Source organism: Salmo salar, chromosome 10, assembly GCF_965601325.2.
Source record: "Salmo salar chromosome 10, fSalSal1, whole genome shotgun sequence".
Taxonomy (NCBI): Eukaryota; Metazoa; Chordata; class Actinopteri; order Salmoniformes; family Salmonidae; genus Salmo; species Salmo salar.
Window position 1 is genome coordinate 114,687,899 of NC_138300.1, and position 22,565 is coordinate 114,710,463.

The 22,565-nt window shown below is 42.8% G+C and overlaps 1 protein-coding gene across 1 annotated transcript in view; it reads left to right on the forward strand.

The window, feature by feature from the left end:
- The window catches only part of LOC106561599 (copine-8), an 86,270-nt gene extending 64,116 nt beyond the window's left edge, over positions 1–22,154 (forward strand). Inside the window, exons 8-20 of the mRNA XM_045688455.2 lie at positions 3,839–3,942; positions 4,856–4,960; positions 7,342–7,383; positions 8,263–8,338; positions 8,722–8,778; positions 9,329–9,390; positions 10,122–10,168; positions 10,456–10,637; positions 11,083–11,210; positions 14,764–14,866; positions 16,434–16,491; positions 18,727–18,800; positions 19,516–22,154. Coding sequence (XP_045544411.1) covers positions 3,839–3,942; positions 4,856–4,960; positions 7,342–7,383; positions 8,263–8,338; positions 8,722–8,778; positions 9,329–9,390; positions 10,122–10,168; positions 10,456–10,637; positions 11,083–11,210; positions 14,764–14,866; positions 16,434–16,491; positions 18,727–18,800; positions 19,516–19,722 — 1,245 coding nt within the window. The 3' untranslated portion in view covers positions 19,723–22,154. The remainder of the gene's footprint in view (positions 1–3,838; positions 3,943–4,855; positions 4,961–7,341; positions 7,384–8,262; positions 8,339–8,721; positions 8,779–9,328; positions 9,391–10,121; positions 10,169–10,455; positions 10,638–11,082; positions 11,211–14,763; positions 14,867–16,433; positions 16,492–18,726; positions 18,801–19,515) is intronic.
- The last annotated feature ends 411 nt before the right edge of the window (positions 22,155–22,565 follow it).

Consider the following 22,565-nt stretch of genomic DNA (forward strand, 5'->3'; position numbering starts at 1 on the left):
TAGAATATTTCAAATTTGGGGAATAAAATGGGTTAAAGTTATGTATAGTAACCCCAGGTGTAAAATAGTAAATAATGGCTACATCTCAGAAAGTTTAAAACTGTCTAGAGGAGTAAAACAACTTTGTCCACTATCGGCCTATTTATTTATTATTGCCATTGAAATGTTAGCTGTTAAAATTAGATCAAACAATAATATTAAGGGATTAGAAATCCGTGGTTTAAAAACAAAGGTGTCATTGTACGCTGATGATACATGTTTTCTTTTAAAACCACAATTAGAATCCCTCCACGGCATCATAGATGATCTAGATACTTTTGCTAACCTCTCTGGATTAAAACCAAATTATGATATTATGTATTGGATCACTTTTACATTACTGTGTAGTTTACCAATAAAATGTTCTGACGGGGACGTGGACATACTCGGTATACAAATCCCAAAAGATAGAAATGATCTCACTTCAATACATTTTTATAGAAAGTTAGCAAAAATAGATAAGATCTTGCTACCATGGAAAGGAAAATACCTGTCTATTTGTAGAAAAATCACCCTGATTAACTCTTTAGTCATATCACAGTTTACCTATTTGCTTATGGTTTTGCCTACACCTAGTGACCTGCTTTTTAAATTATATGAACAAAAATATTCAATTTTATTTGGAATGACAAGCCAGACAAAATTAAACGGGCCTATTTATATAACGGATATGAATTTGGAGGGCAGAAATTATTAAATATTAAAGCATTAGACCTCTCACTAAAGGCATCAGTCATACAAAAGTTATACTTAAATCCAAACTGGTTCTCTAGTAAAGTCGTAGGAATGTCTCACCCCATGTTCAAGAATGGCCTTTTTCCCTTTATTCAGATTACACCTGCTCACTTTCGGTTGTTTGAAAAGGGAATAATCTCAAAAATGTCATTATTTTGTAAACAAGCCTTAGAAAGTTGGTTGCAAATTCAGTTTAATCTACCTGAAAAGACAGAACAAATAATACAACAAATACTGTGGTTAAACTCAAATATACAAATTTATAAAAAAATTATGAAATGTTTAAAAAAGGTATAATTTTAGTGAATAATATCATAAATAGGACTGGTGGAGTTATGTCACACATGCAGCTAACACAGTCATATGGAAATGTCTGCTCTACCCGAAATTACAACCAACTAATTGCAGCATTACCACAAAAATGGAAGAGGCAAGTAGAAGGGGAAAAAAGTAAGGAACTTGTCTGTCGGCCCTGCATTAAAGAACATAAATGGTTAAAGAAAAGTGTGATAAATAAAAACATATCCCAATTTCATTTAAGGACAAAAAAATTGACACCTGTGCCATATAAATTGCTAAATAGTTGTGAAGAGATTTTCGATGTACCCATTCCATGGCACGTGGTTTATGAATTTATACGCAAAACAACGCCGGATTCAAAACTTCAAATTTTTCAATTTCAATTACTATACAAAATTCTTGCAACCAATAGAATGTTATATATATGGGGGATACAATCTTCCCAGCTCTGCAGATTTTGCTGTGAGGAGGCAGAGTCATTAGATCATTTATTTTGGTACTGTCCATATGTAGCTCGTTTTTGGTCACAGGTCCAGGAATAGCTGAAGAATTGCAACATTTGCCTAGAACTAACGCTGCAGATAGCAATACTGGGTGATTTGAAAAGCCATAGTCAATCAATCAATAATATAATAATGATTTTATCAAAAAAATGTATCTTTGATTTGCAATCTGTAGAAGCTATGAGAATAGAAAGGTCCAGTACTTTTCTGAAGCATCACAGCACAGTTGAAATATATATGGCAATTAGAAATCCAAAATGGAGGGTGTTGAGAGATAGATGGGAGGGGTTGAATGGAGCTGAAGGGTGGGACTAATAACAAGATAACCAATGTAAAACATACAGGGTCTGTAAAATGTATATAGGTTCAGATATTTTGTGAAATAGCACAGTTACAAATAGAAATCAAACTGGGTGGACATCAGAAATAGAGGAAAGACTAAAAACAAACAAAATATAACTATTGTAAAATAGATTGTGTCTGTAAAATGTGTATAATATGTATAAACAGAAGGTAGAAGCCTAGGTGTTATTGTTTATTAGTTTACTCCAATTGGGGGAAGGGTGGTAGGGTTTGCGGGTAATAATAAAGGTATATTCTAAAAAAAAGTATGTATATGTATGTATGTATGTATGTATGTATGTATGTATGTATGTATGTATGTATGTATGTATGTATTGTCACAGGCCGGCTCATAGCCTGTGGCAAAAATGAGGGGACACGAACAACAGGTATAGGCCAAACAAAAAGGTTCTTTATTATAAACCAAAAACTATTAACTTTAAACAAAGAAAAAGGAATGAGGTGTGGAAATGTCATAATGTAGGGTGTATGTAAAGTGCAGGGATGCATGAATCTGTGTGTGTGAATATGACTGAGTGGAAACTACGTAAAACTACAAAGGAACAAACAAAACAGGATCATACCTGGAGGAGCAGAGAGAGAGAGAAGAGTCGTTAGTGAAGCAGTTTAAATACCCTGAGCCCAGGTGGCTCCAATCACTAACGACCCTCCTCTGCCTGCAGGAGGAACCGCCCCTGCACTGCAGAGAAGGGGCTGTGAATGAATGAATGTATGTATGTATGTATGTATGTATGTATGTATGTATGTATGTATGTATGTATGTATGTATGTATGTATGTATGTATGTATGTATGTATGTATGTATGTATGTATGTTTATATATGCATATGTATATGTATGGGTATGTACGTGTATGTATATGGATATATATATTTACCTAAAAAATATATGGGGTATTGGAAATGATGCAGGAAATTACATTGATGAAAGCAACAATCTTTCTGCAATATTAAGCTGATCCACCTCTTAAAAAAAAAAAAGATTGAACTCTTTGGCCTGAACACCAAGCGTCACATCTGGAGGAAACCTGGCACCATCCCTACAGTGATGCATGGTGGTTGGGGAGACTAGTTAGGATCGTGGGAAAGATGAACAGAGCAAAGTACAGAGATCCTTGATGAAAACCTGCTCCAGAGCGCTCAGACCTCAGACTGGGGCAAAGGTTCACTTTCCAACAGGACAACAACCTTTCCAACAGGACACAGCTAAGACAACGCAGGAGTGGCTTCGGGACAAGTCTCTGACTGTCCTTGAGTGGGCTAGCCAGAGCCCGGACTTGAACCCAATCGAACATCTTTGGAGAGACCTGAAAATAGCTGTGCAGCAACGCTCCCCATCCAGCCTGACAGAGCTTGAGAGGATCTGTAGAGAAGAATGGGAGAAACTCCCCAAATACAGGTGTGCCAAGCTTGTAGCATCATACCCAAGAAGACTCGATGCTGTTGTCATTGCCGAAGGTGCTTCTTCGAAGTACTGAGTAAAGGGTCTGAATACTTATGTAAATATGATATTTCAGATTTTTATTTGTAATAAATTAGCAAAATGTCTAAACCTGTTTTTGCTTTGTCATTATGGGGTATTGTGTGTAGATTGATGAGGAACTTAAATAATTTCATACATTTTTGAATTAAGGATGTATGGTAACAAAATGTGGAAAAAGTCGAGGGATCTGAATACTTTCCAAAGGCACTGTACATCGACCTCGTCAAGAAGTTCGGATCTCTTGAAATAAGGGCTAAGGTGTTGGGGTGACAGTCACTGGACCCAGATTTGAATCCCGGTCAGGGCTAACCCCTGAATTCGCTACAATACTGAGGCCCCCAGCCAATCAAAACTGGTCCCTGTCTGTGATGTTGTTTGTCTGGCTGTTCCATTCATCTGTAACCTGGTCTCTCTAGGAGTCAGTGATGCTGCAGTTCTGTGGGAACAAGTTGGACAAGAAAGACTTCTTTGGGAAGTCTGATCCTTTTCTGGTCTTCTACCGCAGTAATGAGGACGGATCGTAAGTTGTCAATAGTTGATCCAGTTTTCCATTTTGTACAAAACATCTTACAAAATCGAATCAAAAATGGATTAATTTGCAACCGCTAACGTTTGTAAAGTGTTATTCAAAATATGTCGTACACCCAGATACTGTACTATATTTGGTGTTTGCCCATACACAGTGGGAAAAAGGCCTGTAGACAATGAACAAATACTGTACACTCTCCAAATAGCAATACTATATGGTCACATGTAGGGTAAATAATCATGTCTATGTCCTTTACATCCCAGCTGAGACAGACACAGAGCGTATAGGTGGTGAGGGATGAGTGGACATGAAAGAGAGGATGAGAGGAGATAAAGAGAATGAAGGGAGAGGAAAAGAAAAAGAACGGGTGGTTGAGACTGAGTTGAGCACACGTTGTATGAGATATCTTTGTCCAACAGATGTTTTTATGAAAGCGGACTCCCTTTGTTTTGCGCTTAACATGTATGGCTTTTGTGCAGCTGGGTATTAACTGAAGCAGTTTAAATGGCCAGCTCCAGGGCACAACAGCAGTATGCTGCCTGCCTGCCTGCCTGCCTGCCTGTCCTAACCACCTGGTCACACTGCGTGCTGTTTAAGAGCAGTTGTTGTTGTTTGTTTAGATTTTTAAAGACCAAAAAAATGACAAACTTAATACCAATTAAGAAAACAAATGTAAACAAACATAGCAAAGTTTGAGTTGGAAAACTGAGTCTATGATGTCTCGAAAGGCTTCCAATACTGTAACTAGGGGGTGTGTGTGTGTGTGTGTGTGTGTGTGTGTGTGTGTGTGTGTGTGTGTGTGTGTGGTGTGTGTGTGTGTGTGTGTGTGTGTGTGTGTGTGTGTGTGTGTGTGTGTGTGTGTGTGTGTTTGTGCGCGTGCGTGCGTGCGTCTGTGTGTTTCTAGGTTTACTATCTGCCATAAGACAGAGGTTGTAAAGAACACTCTGGACCCAGTGTGGCAGGCCTTCAAGATCCCTGTCAAGGCCCTGTGCAACGGAGATTATGATAGGTAACTGATACCAGAGATGCAGGTAACTGATGCCAGAGATGCAGGTAACTGATACCAGAGATGCAGGTAACTGATACCAGAGATGCAGGTAACTGGTACCAGAGATACAGGTAACTGGTACCAGAGATGCAGTTAACTGGTACCAGAGATGCAGGTAACTGATACCAGAGATGCAGGTAACTGGTACCAGAGATGCAGGTAACTGGTACCAGAGATGCAGGTCACTGATACCAGAGATGCAGGTCACTGATACCAGAGATGCAGGTAACTGGTACCAGAGATGCAGGTAACTGGTGCCAGAGATGCAGGTAACTGGTGCCAGAGATGCAGGTAACTGGTACCAGAGATGCAGCTAACTGGTACCAGAGATGCAGGTAACTGGTACCAGAGATGCAGGTAACTGATACCAGAGATGCAGGTCACTGATACCAGAGATGCAGGTCACTGATACCAGAGATGCAGGTAACTGATACCAGAGATGCAGGTCACTGATACCAGAGATGCAGGTCACTGATACCAGAGATGCAGGTCACTGATACCAGAGATGCAGGTCACTGATACCAGAGATGCAGGTAACTGATACCAGAGATGCAGGTAACTGGTACCAGAGATGCAGGTAACTGATACCAGAGATGCAGGTAACTGGTACCAGAGATGCAGGTAACTGGTACCAGAGATGCAGGTCACTGATACCAGAGATGCAGGTCACTGATACCAGAGATGCAGGTCACTGATACCAGAGATGCAGGTCACTGATATCAGAGATGCAGGTAACTGGTACCAGAGATGCAGGTAACTGGTACCAGAGATGCAGGTCACTGGTACCAGAGATGCAGGTCACTGGTACCAGAGATGCAGGTCACTGATACCAGAGATGCAGGTCACTGGTACCAGAGATGCAGGTCACTGATACCAGAGATGCAGGTAACTGATACCAGAGATGCAGGTCACTGGTACCAGAGATGCAGGTCACTGGTACCAGAGATGCAGGTAACTGGTACCAGAGATACAGGTCACTGATACCAGAGATGCAGGTAACTGATACCAGAGATGCAGGTAACTGATACCAGAGATGCAGGTAACTGGTACCAGAGATGCAGGTAACTGATAGCAGAGATGCAGGTAACTGATACCAGAGATGCAGGTCACTGATACCAGAGATGCAGGTCACTGATACCAGAGATGCAGGTCACTGATACCAGAGATGCAGGTAACTGATACCAGAGATGCAGGTCACTGATGCCAGAGATGCAGGTCACTGATGCCAGAGATGCAGGTAACTGATACCAGAGATGCAGGTAACTGATGCCAGAGATGCAGGTAACTGGTACCAGAGATGCAGGTAACTGATACCAGAGATGCAGGTAACTGGTACCAGAGATGCAGGTAACTGGTACCAGAGATGCAGGTAACTGATACCAGAGATGCAGGTAACTGATAGCAGAGATGCAGGTACTGTAACTGACAGATGCATAGATTCAGCACTTTGAAATAAAACGGAGAATGGCGGAGATTTGTACTAGATGGGATGACTTCCTCCCTCTACTCTACATTAAAATGTATACACTCCAGTTATAAAATAGTTATATAAATCAAATGTATTACTATAATGAATGCAATCCACTCTATAGGAATGACCAGAGCTAGCTAGGCCTCTTGGGTGTGATGTCTGCCAATATCACTAAGCAACAGAAACAAACCACAACCCACAAATAACTAGGTATCAGTATTCCTCTGTAGTTTATAGTTGACCACAGACCAGTATTCCTCTGTACTTTATAGTTGACCACAGACCATTATTCCTCTGTACTTTATAGTTGACCACAGACCATTATTCCTCTGTACTTTATAGTTGACCACAGACCATTATTCCTCTGTACTTTATAGTTGACCACAGACCATTATTCCTCTGTACTTTATAGTTGACCACAGACCATTATTCCTCTGTACTTTATAGTTGACCACAGACCAGTATTCCTCTGTACTTTATAGTTGACCATAGACCATTATTCCTCTGTACTTTATAGTTGACCACAGACCATTTCTAGAACGACGTTAGGATTCAGGTAAAAAGCAGTGGATGCTGCTACAATCTTTATATTTTGCGACCCGTGACTCCTGCAATCTTTAGCATATTGAATCCCAATAGCAGACATAACTTCCTGAGAGCAGTCCTCTTCAAGCCAGACCATCTTCTTACACAGATGAGCGCTTCTCTTTTAAACAGAGATTCTCAATCAGCACACTAATTGTTTTTTCTAATGGAATTTCTCTCTCTCTCTCTCTCTCTCTCTCTCTCTCTCTCTCTCTCTCTCTCTCTCTCTCTCTCTCTCTCTCTCTCTCTCTCTCTCTCTCTCTCTCTCTCTCTCTCTGTCTCTCAGGAGCATAAAGGTGGAGGTGTATGATTGGGACAGAGATGGAGGGTAGGTACTGTCTCAGACACACACACACACACACACACACACACACACACGCGCATACACACACACACACACACACACACACACACACACACACGCACACACACACACGCACACACACACACGCACATACACACACAGACACACACACGCATACACACACACACACGCGCATACACACACACACAGACACACACACACGCATACACACACACACACACAGACACACACACACACACACACACACACACACACACGCATACACACACGCATACACACACGCATACACACACACACACATACAGGCAGGTACACACATGACATTTTTTTATCACATGTTAATTTGAGACAACACACTATATAGGCATCCACAAAACACAGACATTGATGAAATGGAATTGAATTAAATAGACAAAATATATTGTACCTCTATGAGAAACAATAACTCTCCACTGTGATTGATGAGGAGGTTGGGAGGATGAGGTCCCAGCTGGTAGGTACCAAACCTGTTCAGGGGTGTCTGACACAGAGTACTGTTGCATGCACACAATAATACGATTATTGTGGATAGTCAGATTAATATAATAGTTTGTTTAAAACGTTTGCATGCTTTACATGAAGAACAGTGCTGCACCATGCGCAGATCAAATACAACGCTTGAACGCCGATTTAGCTGTTTACATGTAATTCGAAAGATTGCTCAGAAAACCCGGTGTTTAATCGGCGTATGCTTACTTCGATTATGACCTTACGCCAATTAAGATAAGCAGAGTAAGGTGTCTACATGACTAATGCCATACTCAGCTTACTGCCATAATCAGTTTAATATCGATTTATTAGTGTGTATGTAAATGTAGTCAAAGTGTGTGTTTGCTCATCCAGGCATGACTTCATTGGGGAGTTCAGCACCAGATACAGGGAGATGTCAAGAGGCCAGTCACAGTTCCACACCTATGAGGTAAAACACACACACACAAACACACACACACACACACACACACACACACACACACACACACGCACACGCACACGCACACAGACAGACACACACACACACAGGCACGTGCACACGCACACGCGCGCACACACACACACACAGACACACACACACACGCACACAAACACACACACAACCTTGTCTCAGCTGTTTACCCAAACAATGAACCTTCCAGGGTATTGCACTAATTGTCTAAGCAATAACCTTTGCTCTCCCGCATCCATCTGCTTTCATTGCCTAGTCAGCTTATTCGATTGAGGAACAGAATTCAGTTAGACAGGCTTTATTTTCAACTTACGATCAACGAGACGAATTGAACCAAGCCCTGTTCTCATTCTCTGCAGGTGGTAAATCAGAAGAAGAGAGAGAAGAAGAAGAAGAGATACCTCAACTCAGGAACAGTGAGTTAATACCTTCTTCTACTCCACCTACCGTTCAACCCTAGCACTCCCTTAATGGGATTCTATCGATGTGATTCTGCACTTATCTGTGCCTGTTCATAGCCCAAAGAGTCACTGTTGAAAGAGTAGTCTAGTCCTGCACTCTGTGTGCTGTAGCCAACTTTTCTATGGTTGTTGTGCCATGTTGAAATAGGTGTACTCTATGGTGTACTCTATTGTGTACTCTATGTATTGTTGAAATAGGTGTACTCTATTGTGTACTCTATTGTGTACTCTATGTACTGTTGAAATAGGTGTACTCTATGGTGTACTCCATGTACTGTTGAAATAGGTGTACTGTATGGTGTACTCTATGTACTGTTGAAATAGGTGTACTCTATGGTGTACTCTCTGTACTGTTGAAATAGGTGTGGTAATACTGTAGTTCCACTGAAATCCCAATGTGTTTTAAAGGGATAGTTCACTTTTATAAAGTTTTAGGCTTATTATAAAGTCGGAAATAAGCTAAAACTTCAAAAAGTATCCCTTTAACCTCCGAACATGTTGCCAGGTAACCCTGCTGTCCTGCCTGGTGGACATGGAGCTCACCTTCCTGGACTACATCAAAGGAGGGTACGTTACAAGGTTTTGTTTTTAATTAGAGGTCTCATTTGAATAGGGACACACTGAATAAAAGTTGAATTTGAATAGGGACACATTGAATAAAAGTTGAATTTGAATAGGGACACATTGAATTAAAGTCTCATTTGAATAGGGACACATTGAATGAAAGTTGAATTTGAATAGGGACACATTGAATGAAAGTTGAATTTGAATAGGGACACATTGAATGAAAGTTGAATTTGAATAGGGACACATTGAATACACAACAGTCAGATGCATTGCACCATCACTCTTTCGCTTACACCTAATTTCCATTGCTTGTCCCTAGGTCTGTGTTAAAACGTTTAGTACTAGCTTTCAATGTTGTATTGTTCATTTTGACTGTGTACCCCATCCAACCTGCACATTTTTATTTCCAAGCAGCTACTGTAAAGTACATAATGTATTACTGCAATAGGTTATACTAATTTAACTGAAACAATTTTCATGGTAACCTCTTTATCTAGCGCTAAGCTCACTTACATCCCTAGTGGTAACTGAAGGTAGGAACAAACTCCTAGCTGAGTGGACTACTAATCAGCTCGTAGGCCTATGTTCATTTTGCAGGGGACAGCAGTTACTGATAACTCCATAACTCCTTGTCAATTAATTGAGTTAGTCGGATCGCTTTGAATCGTGATGTAATTGAATGTAGTATGACTGATGCTTCATTATCTTCACTGTTTGATTTTGTCTTGTAGGACTCAGATTAATTTCACGGTGGCAATTGATTTCACAGCATCAAATGGTGAGTGTGTCCGAATCTGCTTTTAGTTCTTGTCAGCCCTTGAGAACCCTGTGCCTGTGTGGCAGTAAGGTAATGTCCATGTGTTTGAATGTTGGTGTAAGAAAACCCAAGACAAAGGGTAAGAAGGAACAATTAGTACCGTCAGCGTTACAGCTACAAGGCTTTTTTTCAAGACAATTCTCAATGGTAGAAAGCTGCTTAATTTTTGCAATGTATGGACAGCATCCCCTCTTTCCAACTACACAATAGTGTGGACCTCAGTTCTACTGTGTTGGGTTTGTGTCCAGGCAACCCGTCTCAGCCCACCTCCCTCCACTACATGAGTCCATATCAGTTGAATGCCTATGCCATGGCTCTCAGGGCAGTGGGGGAGATCATCCAGGACTACGACAGTGACAAGATGTTCCCTGCTCTGGGCTTCGGAGCCAAGCTGCCCCCGGACGGACGCGTCTCGCACGAGTTCGCTCTGGTGAGGAGACAGGAGACACCTCCATCCATCCTTACATCCATCTATCCCTCCTCTTTCTTACCTGCCACTCTCTCGTCAGTCCTGGTTCTGGACCAGTGGAGGCAGGTGGAGAGAGAACTGACAAATGACCCCTTAGGCTCTGGTCATAAGTAGTTCACTAGTAGTTCCTGTCCTAACCCTTCCTATCCAGATGTAGTGCCCATGCCGCCCTAGGGGCTGGCAGTCATTCCAGCTGCTCAGTTGGGGAACACTCTCCCCAGAGGGGCCCAGCCTGAGACCACGACAGGCCCCATATGCATTCATCTAGGCATTAAGGATTTACTGAGTCAGCCTTTTAACAATGGACTGCATGGAGAGAGAGAGAGAGAGAGAGCGAGGGAGAGAGGGAGATTTCTATGTTGTCTCGCTCATGTTCCTGATGTTTGTTCTGTGTGTTCCTGTACAGAACGGGAACCCTCAGAACCCATACTGCAGTGGGATTGAGGGAGTGATGGAGGCTTACTACCAGAGCCTCAAGTCTGTCCGCCTCTACGGACCCACACACTTCTCCCCTGTTATCAACCACGTGGCCAGGTACTGTAGGTCCAACACACACACACACACCAGAACTAACCACCATGTACAAAGAGCATTCCCAGTGCGATTCCATTGAACTCCTACTGTGGTCCTTCAGTGTGGTACAATAACCTGCTATGATCAATAGATAGCCCCCGTGTGTTCCACAGTGACCTGTGACTCCCCAGGGAAAGACCAGATTAAAATAAATCCTGTAATAACTCAGCCGTCCCACTGAAATCAATACTAACTGTGGTGGCATGAACACACATGGACACACACCCACGCACGCAGGCATGCACACATGCACAAACACACGTCTTGTCTTCTCAGTTTGAGAAAATCCTTTGTGCTTTGTGTGCAACCGCTGAGCATACCGTGGAGATCAAAGGTCAACATAGGTCTGCCTGTCAGACGGTGATCAGAAAGGAACACTCTTTTCACACCCACTCACAGAACAGTAAGTAACCACACATGAAAGCAGTAGCTTAAGCTATGATTGGTGAAACTGCCACGTCCGTTTATGATATCACAACAAAGAAGTTACTATTTTACTTAACTTTTTTTTCGTCGGACATCATTGCATGCTCCTCTCCTCCATTTCATCAGCATAACCGAAACAATAACAAGGACGCTGGGGGGGTCAACAGTGGCGCTGTTTCTCCCTTTATTGGATTTCAGCTTTAAGTGTGCGTCCCAATTGGTCCCATAGGCTCTGGTCCAAATGAGTGCACTATATAGGTAATATGGCGCAGTTTAGGACGCACCCTTAATGTCACATCTCCTCACCATCACACAAATAGATGCGAGAACCCAGTTCAGATTAGATTACAACATCACACCGGTGCCTTTATATGAAGAAGAAAAAAATGTTTTGAAAAAAGGGGCACACACAAGACGAGGATAAAACATGGCCTTCCAGCTTCCAACGTAATCCCTTAATGCAGCAATAAAATAAACTGCAAATGCAACCAAGCGGTCAGAGGTCTTCTCCTCCTCTGCATCCAAAGTTATTCAATGTTGTCCTTCAAAAGTATTCATTCAACGTTGCATGCAGAGAGAGTGGTTGGTGGTTGTTGAAAACAAATAAGGCTTTGCACAATCGACTAGTGGACAGACACTATGGGAGACATCGTGATTAATGGTAATTTTATCCGAGCAGAAGAGAATTGGACTCGGTGCCTCGCTGTCTCTCCGTACTGTGCAGTGTCCCCGTGCCATACTGGCTCTACTTGATATTCACTATTGGGAAATCTTACCCAATCATCTATAAACACACACAAGATTGACTGTAACAAGCTATCTCCCCCATCCCTCTTCGCTCCTCAACTCCCATCTATTTCCCGGTGTGGTCAGACCGCCCACGTGGCCTAAGAATAGCCTTGCCGTTCATAGCTCATTTATTCTCAGTGTTACCAAAGCACACTGAGGGAAACCATTTTCACCCAAATAAGTTTCTCTAGTGTCCAACAAAATCGTCATACTCCCAATATGTGTGGCTGTATTAATTTGCCACTCAGATGGTGTGCACCCCCCAGGGTTACAGTCCAGGTATGGGCCAGATTTGGGTCTCAACCATCAGCCAAACCAATGACCAAACCATCACTAACATTGAGTGGCTGCTGCCAACATACTGACTCAAATCTCTAGCCACTTTAATCATTAAAAATTGGATGTAATAAATGTATCACTAGTCACTTTAAACAATGCCACTTTATATAATGTTTACATACCCTACATTACTCATCTCATATGTATATACTGTACTCTATACCATCTACTGCATCTTGCCTATGCCGTTCGGCCATCACTCATCCATATATTTATATGTACATATTCTTATTCATTCCTTTACACTTGTGTGTGTATAAGGTAGTTGTTGCGAAATTGTTAGATATTACTACACGGTCGGAACTAGAAGCACAAGCATTTCGCTACACTCGCATTAACATCTGCTAACCATGTGTATGTGACCAATAGAATTTGATTTGATATGATTTGACTAGAGGTCAATGCATGACAGTCAATAGATTGGTGAAAGAGTGGTATAGGCTAACACAAAATATTCTTCATTGCAGGGGTTGGAACCTAAATTGTCTTCCGATCCTTCCGGTCTGAACAGAACCAGTATTGTTTTTGTTCCGTTCAGTTTGCTTAACATTGGACAAAAGCTAGCTAGCTAACGAGCTTGTGTGTGCAGAGCGGCACCACAATTAAAAACATGCCTTGTTTTTTTGTGGTTAATAAATCCAATGTGAATAATAACTATAGTATCCTAGCATTGGAAAAAAAGTAATCCATTCTTCTGTAATAAAAAAATATCTCTTTAATTTAGGAATCAAGCTTGTAACGTCAGTAGGCTACAGTAGTCTATGCTTCAGAGGGGAGGGGGAGGGGCAGATTGCCTACACACACACACACACACACACACACACACACACTGGCAACGATTTCCAGCTGGCAGGCAGACACTGGAATAAGTTTCTGAGTGACAGTGTGAGGGCTTTGCATAGGTGCTTCGTTGCATTTTTTGTGGGACTGAAACAAATGCCGGACCGTAAAATAACGCTATTGCCTGGTTCCCATGCTTTTAAAATAATGGTTCTATTCCAGAACAGTTCTGCTCCCTGAAAATGGGGTCTAACCCCGGCTTCATAGATACATTTAATTGATTCATTTATGACATTTGACATTGTAGTTATTTAGGGCTCCTATCCAGAGTGACTTATTGATTACAGTATTATTGATTACACGCTGCAACTCATATTGCTCTCTTCCCTGCTCTCCTCACACCAACCTCTCTGTTTCTCCTCTCCTCTCTTCTTATTCTCTCTCTCCCCCCTCCCCTCCCCTCCCCTCCCCTCCCCTCTCTCTCTCTCCCCTCCCCCCATCCCCATCCCCTCTCTCCCCTCCCCTCCCCTCCCCTCTCTCCTCCCTCCCCTCTCTCCCCCTCCCCTCCCCTCTATCGCTCCCCCTCCCCTCTCTCCCCTCCCCTCCCCTCTCTCCCCCCTCCCCTCCCCGCTCTCCCCCCTCCCCTCTCTTCCCCTCCCCTCCCCTCTCTCTCTCTCCCCCCTCCCCTCTCTCTCTCTCCCCCCTCTCTCTCCCCCCTCTCTATCTCCCCTCCCCTCTCTCTCTCCCCCTCTCTCTCTCCCCCCTCCCCGCCCCTCTCTCTCTCCCCCCCTCTCTCTCTCCCCCCTCCACCCCCCTCTTTCCTTCTCTCTCCCCCTCCCCTCTCTCTCCCCTCTCCCCTCCCCTCCTCTCTCTCCCTTTCCCCTCTCTCTCCCCTCCCCTCCCCTCCCCTCTCTCTCCCCCCTCTCCCCTCCCCTCCTCTCTCTCCCTTTCCCCTCTCTCTCCCCTCCCCTCCCCTCCCCTCCCCTCTCTCTCCCCCCTCCCCTCCCCCCTCCCCTCCCCTCTCTCTCCCCCCTCCCCTCATCTCTCCCCCCTCCCCTCCCCTCTCTCTCTCCCCCCTCCCCTCCCCCTCCCCTCCCCTCCCCTCCCCTCTCTCTCCCCTCCCCTCTCTCTCTCCCCCCTCCCCTCCCCTCCCCTCTCTACCCCCCCACCCCCCCTCCAGGTATGCACAATCAGTGAAAGACGGCTCCCAGTACTTCATCCTCCTTATCATTTCGGACGGCGTCATCACCGACATGGCTCAGACCAAAGAGTCTATTGTAAATGTAAGACATCTCAAACTTACTATTCATTAAAGGCCCACTCTTACAATATTTTTTCAGCCATTTTTATACATGTAAAATGTATGCTATAGCCTACACATCTTCATGAGTTAGAGTGGTTACATTTATCCAGCTCCATCCCCCAGTTTTATAGCAAACCAAGTGGCGGGTCTGGATTTAGTTGTTTTTCAAATTAAGAAGTAGACCTTCAAGACTCAACTCCACCCCCACTTACTGTACCACTTACTGTACCACTTACTGTACCACCCACTTACTGTACCGCTTACTGTACCACTTACTGTACCACTTACTGTACCACTTACTGTACCACCCACTTACTGTACCGCTTACTGTACCACTTACTGTACCACTTACTGTACCACTTACTGTACCACCCACTTACTGTACCGCTTACTGTACCACTTACTGTACCACTTACTGTACCACCCACTTACTGTACCGCTTACTGTACCACTTACTGTACCACTTACTGTATCACTTACTGTACCACTTACTGTACCACTTACTGTTACCACTTACTGTACCACTTACTGTACCACTAACTGTACCACTTACTGTTACCACTTACTGTACCACTAACTGTACCACTTACTGTACCACTTACTGTTACCACTTACTGTACCACTAACTGTACCACTTACTGTACCACTTACTGTACCACTTACTGTACTACTGTACCACTTACTGTACTACTGTACCACTTACTGTACCACTTACTGTACTACTGTACCACTTACTGTACCACTTACTGTACTACTGTACCACTTACTGTACCACTTACTGTACCACTTACTGTACCACTTACTCAGTCATTCTTGGTGGGTGGACCAACGTTGATAGTGTTTAATGTCTGTCTGTCTACATTGATTTAATACTGTTTGGAATGCCCTGACTCAAAAATGGTGTTACATAGAAATAGAAATCGCTGCTTTTCGTTAAACCATTTTCCCTACATACTGTAATGTGATTGTGGGGTACGATATGAGAACTATGAGTTTCAAGCAACCCCAGAAATAGATGGTCCTCATATCTCTGCCAATTTAATGTTCACCTAAATGGCAATACAAAGTTATGAAACATAGTGATGTGTTAATCTATCATTCTTTCTCACCAGCCTTTGGCAAATGGCTATCCACTCCAAATTGCAATGCAATAGGTGTCTGCTATGGGAGGAGATGGAAATAAGGTTCATTTATAAGCTGTCAGGCTGGCTGGGGTTTAAACACAAGTTGTACATGCATGAAATGAGAGAGGTGACAATCCTACAATGTCTTGGCAAAATGTGGGAGCCAAACCACATAAAGGAGCAGAATTGGAAAACATTGACCACTTTATGACAGGCAGTTACTACCATTTTTCTCTGAGAAGGAGAACTTGTACAGTTTTTACAGTAGTGTCAATAATTGGGGGTATTTCTCCTGTGGCGTTTTAGATAACAATGGTTATTGACGTTGGCATTGAAAGGAACTTGTTTTCTCAAGCTCTCTTTTTTGTTGACACCTCTATTTCTCTTTATTTTGTTTCTCTCTCTCTCCCCCCACCTCCAAAGGCGGCTACTCTGCCCATGTCAATTATAATTGTCGGGGTTGGACCGGCGGAATTTAATGGTAAGAAAGGAATAATGGAATGTGTGTGTGTGTGCGTGCATGTGTGTGTGCACTCGTGTGTGTATGTGCACGCATTTGTGTTTCTAATCTCTTCCCTGCGTTAAATCCATTATTGCGCCCCTCACCCGGTTCTCCCTCTCTTCTGCTTCTCACCTTTCCTTTTTCTATCCTTCTTTCTTCCCCTCACCCTCACCCTATCCCTCTCTTTTCCTTTCCCTTTCTATTTCACTCTTTCATATCTCTCTCATTTGCTTCCCATCCCCCACGTTGTTTATCTTTCTAAATGTCATTGCTCATTTGACCCAACGTTCTACAGAAATGTGTCATCATTTCCCTTCACCTTTTTGTAGTAACAGACCAAGTCCTCGCCTTTCATCTCTTATCATAGGAAAGAAATGTTTACAATTCATAAAACACTCCAGCTCCATGATAAACACATTCATTCTTTATGAGCAATTAGCCTTTTAAAGTCAACGGTCCTTTAAGATTATCACGCTTACAAAGTCAATGTGCACAGTAGCATGATGTCCCTCCCTGTTCCACTACACATGGTTGCTTTCCCTTATACAGATGTAGGATCTTAATTTGATCACCCTATTGCAGGAGAACTTTCCTGCAGTGAAGGACATTTAAAACTTGTAGTGTATTTGAGGTTTAAAAATGCTTCAGAAGTTTTGTATTTTCAACTTAGAAATTTCAAACTTGATTTTCCCTTACAAAAAATATATCAACTGCAGGATTATTTTCCTGCTTTAGCAAACAGGCTAAAATTAAGATCCTAGACCTGTACATCAGTGGAGGCTGCTGAGGGGAGAACGGCTCATAATAATGGCTGAAACGGAGCAAATGGAATGGCATCAAACACCTGGAAATCATGTGTTTGATGTATTTGATACCATTCCACCAATTCCGCTCCAGTCATTACCACGAGCCCGTTCTCCCCAATTAAGGTGCCACCAACCTGGTGTGCTGTACATATCCCACCACATACTTCACCACACCCGGCTGGGCTGCAACCTGGTCTCAGACCAAAACGTATGATATTTTACTAAAATCCATGCCACCCCGTTTAGTTTGATATGTTACTTTACGCTATGTTACATTACATTGGCCTACCAATGTAATAGTGGTCGTACAATATAATACAAATTGTAGGATGTATAGTATCCTACGTCTTGATCGCATTTTACCCGTTTAGTATGATATATTACATTCGACTTTCAGGTGTCTGTTTTTCAAACTAGACACTCTAATGTACTTGTCCTCTTGCTCAATTGTGCACCGGGGCCTCTCACTCCTCTTTCTATTCTGGTTAGAGCCAGTTTGCGCTGTTCTGTGAAGGGAGTAGTACACAACGTTGTACGAGATCTTCAGTTTCTTGGCAATTTCTCGCATGGAATAGCCTTCATTTCTCAGAACAAGAATAGACTGATGAGTTTCAGAAAAAAGTGCTTTGTTTCTGGCCATTTTGATCCTGTAATCGAACACACAAATGCTGATGCTCCAGATACTCAACTAGTCTAAAGAAGGCCAGTTTTATTGCTTATTTAATTAGCACAACAGTTTTCAGCTGTGCTAACATAATTACAAAAAGGTTTTCTAATGATCAATTAGCCTTTTAAAATGATAAACTTGGATTAGCTAACACAACGTGCTATTGGATCACAGGAGTGATGGTTGTAGATAATGGGCCTCTGTACGCCAATGTAGATATTCCATAAACAACATTTACAACATTAACAATGTCTACACTGTATTTCTGATCAATGTGATGCCATTTTAATGGACAAAAAAAAGGACATTTCTAAGTGACCCCAAACTTTTGAACGGTAGTGTATGTTTACTATTTTACTTCTTGTCAAAGTAATGTAACCTAACGTAAAGTAACATATCATACTAAATGGTTTTGCTCTAAGACCAGGCTGGTTCATCACTCACCCAGTACTGTGCAGTATTAACTTACAACCAAGGATTTCACGGCTCTACACACACATTTTCTGAACTCAAACATTGCATGGCAGGCAATGAAACAGTGTCATCTCGTGTAGCATGCTCACTGTCTCTCTGTGGTAATGTAGTGTGTGTAGTTAATGCACACGGACGACAGTGCAGCATGTGAAGTCAACGATGTGTCATGCTCTGTGGCACTGATGATGTTGACATATTGATGTGGGCTTTGTTCTGACATGGCATGGCTGACTGATGTGCTTCTCTCTCTCTCTCTCTCCTTCTCAGAAATGATTGAGCTTGATGGAGACGAAGAGAGGATCTCATCTCAAGGGAGGTTCGCAGAGAGAGACATTGTTCAGGTATTATGGAGCTTTCTCATACATTAACACAGAGTTTCAGTATCTCTGGAAATAGGCTGATATTCTATAGAATGTGTATATCATGTATGTGTACTGTATGTAAATGGCCTACTATGTGAACGGCTTCTCTCTCTCTCTCTCCCTCACTCAATCACCATCTCTGCGTCTTTCATTCCCCATCTTTCTAATCCACTGTCTTTCTCCCCATATTTTCACCTGTATTCTGTTTTTCTCCCCATATCTTCACATGTATTCTGTCTTTCTCGCCATATCTTCACATGTATTCTGTCTTTCTCCCCATATCTTCACATGTATTCTGTCTTTCTCGCCATATCTTCACATGTATTCTGTCTTTCTCCCCATATCTTCACATGTATTCTGTCTTTCTCGCCATATCTTCACATGTATTCTGTCTTTCTCCCCATATCTTCACATGTATTCTGTCTTTCTCCCCATATCTTTACATGTATTCTGTCTTTCTCCCCATATCTTCACATGTATTCTGTCTTTCTCCCCATATCTTTACATGTATTCTGTCTTTCTCCCCGTATCTTCACATCTATTCTGTCTTTCTCCTCCTCTACACCACTTCTCTACCATTATTATTTTGTAATGGAACCACTCTACTCTTTCTCTTACTGTCTCCCCCACTCCTTCTCTTCCTCCCCTCTTCTCTGTTCCTTCTCTCTTCCTCCCCCCCCTTCTCTCCATCCAGTTTGTTCCGTTCCGTGACTACATCGACCGCAGGGGGAACCACATTCTCAGTATGGCCCGTTTGGCCAAAGAGGTCCTGGCTGAGATCCCTGACCAGTTCCTCTCCTACATGAGGACCAGGGGCATCAAACCAGGCCCCTGTCCCCCTGCCTACACCCCCACCCCCGCCATGCATCCCCTCATCACCCGACGGGTCAGCCGAATCTGAAGGGTAAGACGCCCCCCCTCGACCTCTTCCTCTTTTGCTTCTTCTTCTTCCTCACTGGAGTTGTTTCCACGCTCATGTTGCACCTTTGTGGACTCTGGGATTCCATCATCCGTGGCATTGGTCAGCCCTTTCTGTGGAGAGGACAGACCGCCATCGTCCCTCAGGAAGGACTTCCACTGAGAGGTCAGAGGTTAGAGGACGCAGTTTACTGGTCTGACCCAGGAGGTGGGTGAGTGACTGTCATTGACGAGGCAGGAGCAGCATCCAATCTGTGGAGAACCTTTCAGAAGCACATTTCTGATCTGTTATTTCTACGTCCTGCTCTTCCTCCCAACTTCACTTCTCTTTCACCAACAGACTCTTTCTAAATGTTTACAAAAGTTGAGGATGACGAGGAGGATTCATACTCGTGGACACATTTTTATTTCTCTCTGATTTGTACTCCAGATGCTCGCTGGCTCTCCTTTCTTTAGCCACAGAGACTGGTGGTAGTGATGATGAAGAGGACAAAGATGATTCAGATGATGCTGATGATGACAAGCCCAGGAGCCACATCCCATGTTTATTTCTTTTGTACGGAGCATGTTGTAGTCCTAGTAGAGAAGCATGCAGTTAAAGTCCTGCACTCAGGGCCACCTAGCTGATCATTTATTTTCCAACTACCACCTTTTAAGACAGTACCTTAACCACCTATAATCTTCCCACTATGTTACGCTCTGTTGTCCGCCTACCTTTACTCAAAGGGGACTTCCTTCCCTTCAGAGTCTGGTCCTATCAAATACAGCAGGGACTAAACCAGCCTTACTCTTCTGCATCCCAAATGGCACCCTATTCCCTACATAGTGCACTACTTTTGAGAGCCCCGGTTAAGCGTAGTGCACTATATAGAGAGTAGGGTGCCTCTTGGGATGCAGAATCTATCCGTTTGATACATTCACAGTCGCCATGCTCACAAGGATTCTGGAATAGTGGAATCTCCATCCATGCATGGGAGTCAAAAACACACTTACCAGTACACCACCACTTCCATGTGTGTCCTCTGACTCTGGAGCTCAGTGAGAAAATGTGGTTTTGTATTTTCAGGAGCATTCTCTCTTTAGTTTCTACCTCTTGCTTCACATCATGTCACTAAACCCTGTGGATGGATGGATGTGTGTTTTGGAAAGGCAGGATGCTAAGCAGTAATATTTCAGTCTACCTTTTGGTTCACAACGTCGCCTTTGTCTCTCACTGAGTGAAAACATTTTACATTTACATTCAACATTTTACTAGCCTACACTACCGGTCAAAAGTTTTAGAACCCCTACTCATTCAAGGGTTTTCTTAATTTTTTCTATTTTCTACATTGTAGAATAATAGTAAAGACATCAAAACTATGAAATCACATATGGAATCATGTAGTAACCAAAAAAAAGTGTTAAACAAATCAAAATATATTTTATATTTAAGACTCTTCTATTAGCCACCCTTTGCCTTGACACACTCTTGGCATTCTCTCAACCAGCATCATCTGGAATGCTTTTCCAACAGTCTTGAAGAAGTTTGCACATATTCTGAACACTTGTTGGCTGCTTTTCCTTCACTTTGCGGTCCAACTCATCCCAAACCACCTCAATTTGGTTGAGGTCGGGGGATTGTTGAGGCCAGGTCATCTGATGCAGTACTCCATCACTCTCCTTCTCGGTCAAATAGCCCTTACACAGCTTGGAGGTCCTCTTGAAAAACAAATGACAGTCCCACTAAGTCCAAACCATATGGGATGGCATACCGCTGCAGAATGCTGTGGTAGCCATGCTGGTTAAGTGTGCCTTGAATTCTAAATAAATCACAGACAGTGTCACCAGCAAAGCACATCCACACCATCACACCTCCTCCATGCTTCACGGTGGGAACCACACATGCAGAGATCACCCGTTCACCAACACCGCATCTCACAAAGACATGGCGGTTGGAGCCAAAAATCTCAAATTTGGACCAAAGGACATATTTCCACCGGTCAAATGTCCATTGATCGTGTTTCTCTTCTTATTATTGATGTCCTTTAGTAGTGGTTTCTTTGCAGTAATTCGACCATGAAGGCCTGATTCACGCAGTCTCCTCTGAACAGTTGATATTGAGATGTGTCTGTTACTTGAACTCTGTGAAGCATTTATTTGGGCTGGTAATTCTAATGAACGTATCCTCTGCGGTAGAGGCAACTCTGGGCCTTCCATTCCTGTGGCGGTCCTCATGAGAGCCAGTTTCATCATAGCACTTGATGGTTTTTGCGACTGCGCTTGAAGAAACTTTCAAAGTTCTTGAAATGTTCTGTATTGACTGACCTTCATGTCTTAAAGTAATGATGGATTCTTTGCTTATTTGAACTGTTCTTGCCATATGGACTTGGTCTTTTACCTTGGTCTGGTTACTACATGATTCCATATGTGTTATTTCATAGTTTGGATGTCTTCAGTACTATTCTACAATGTAGAAAATAGTAAAAAATTAAGAAAAACCCTTGAATGAGTAGGTGTTCTAAAACTTTTGACCAGTAGTGTATATCAGAACATAACTACAGCACTTATATAGTTGCAGTCAGTTTGTAGATTCATTCCAGTTTCCACTCTCAATTTGCTCAGAAAACCTGGCAGTTGACCAAGAAATGAGATCCTCTGGTTATTTCCTTCTATTTCAACATTATTTTAGAACGCCATTCCTCATAGCAACAACCCTTAGTTCAGTGGCTTCAGTTTAGCTTAACCTAGTGTATGGCAAAGTGGGGTGGGGTGGGGGGGATTTCAAAGCCCTTTCCCCCTCCAAGGAAGTTGACGCTCTTTTAGGACTACTGCATATCTACACAATTT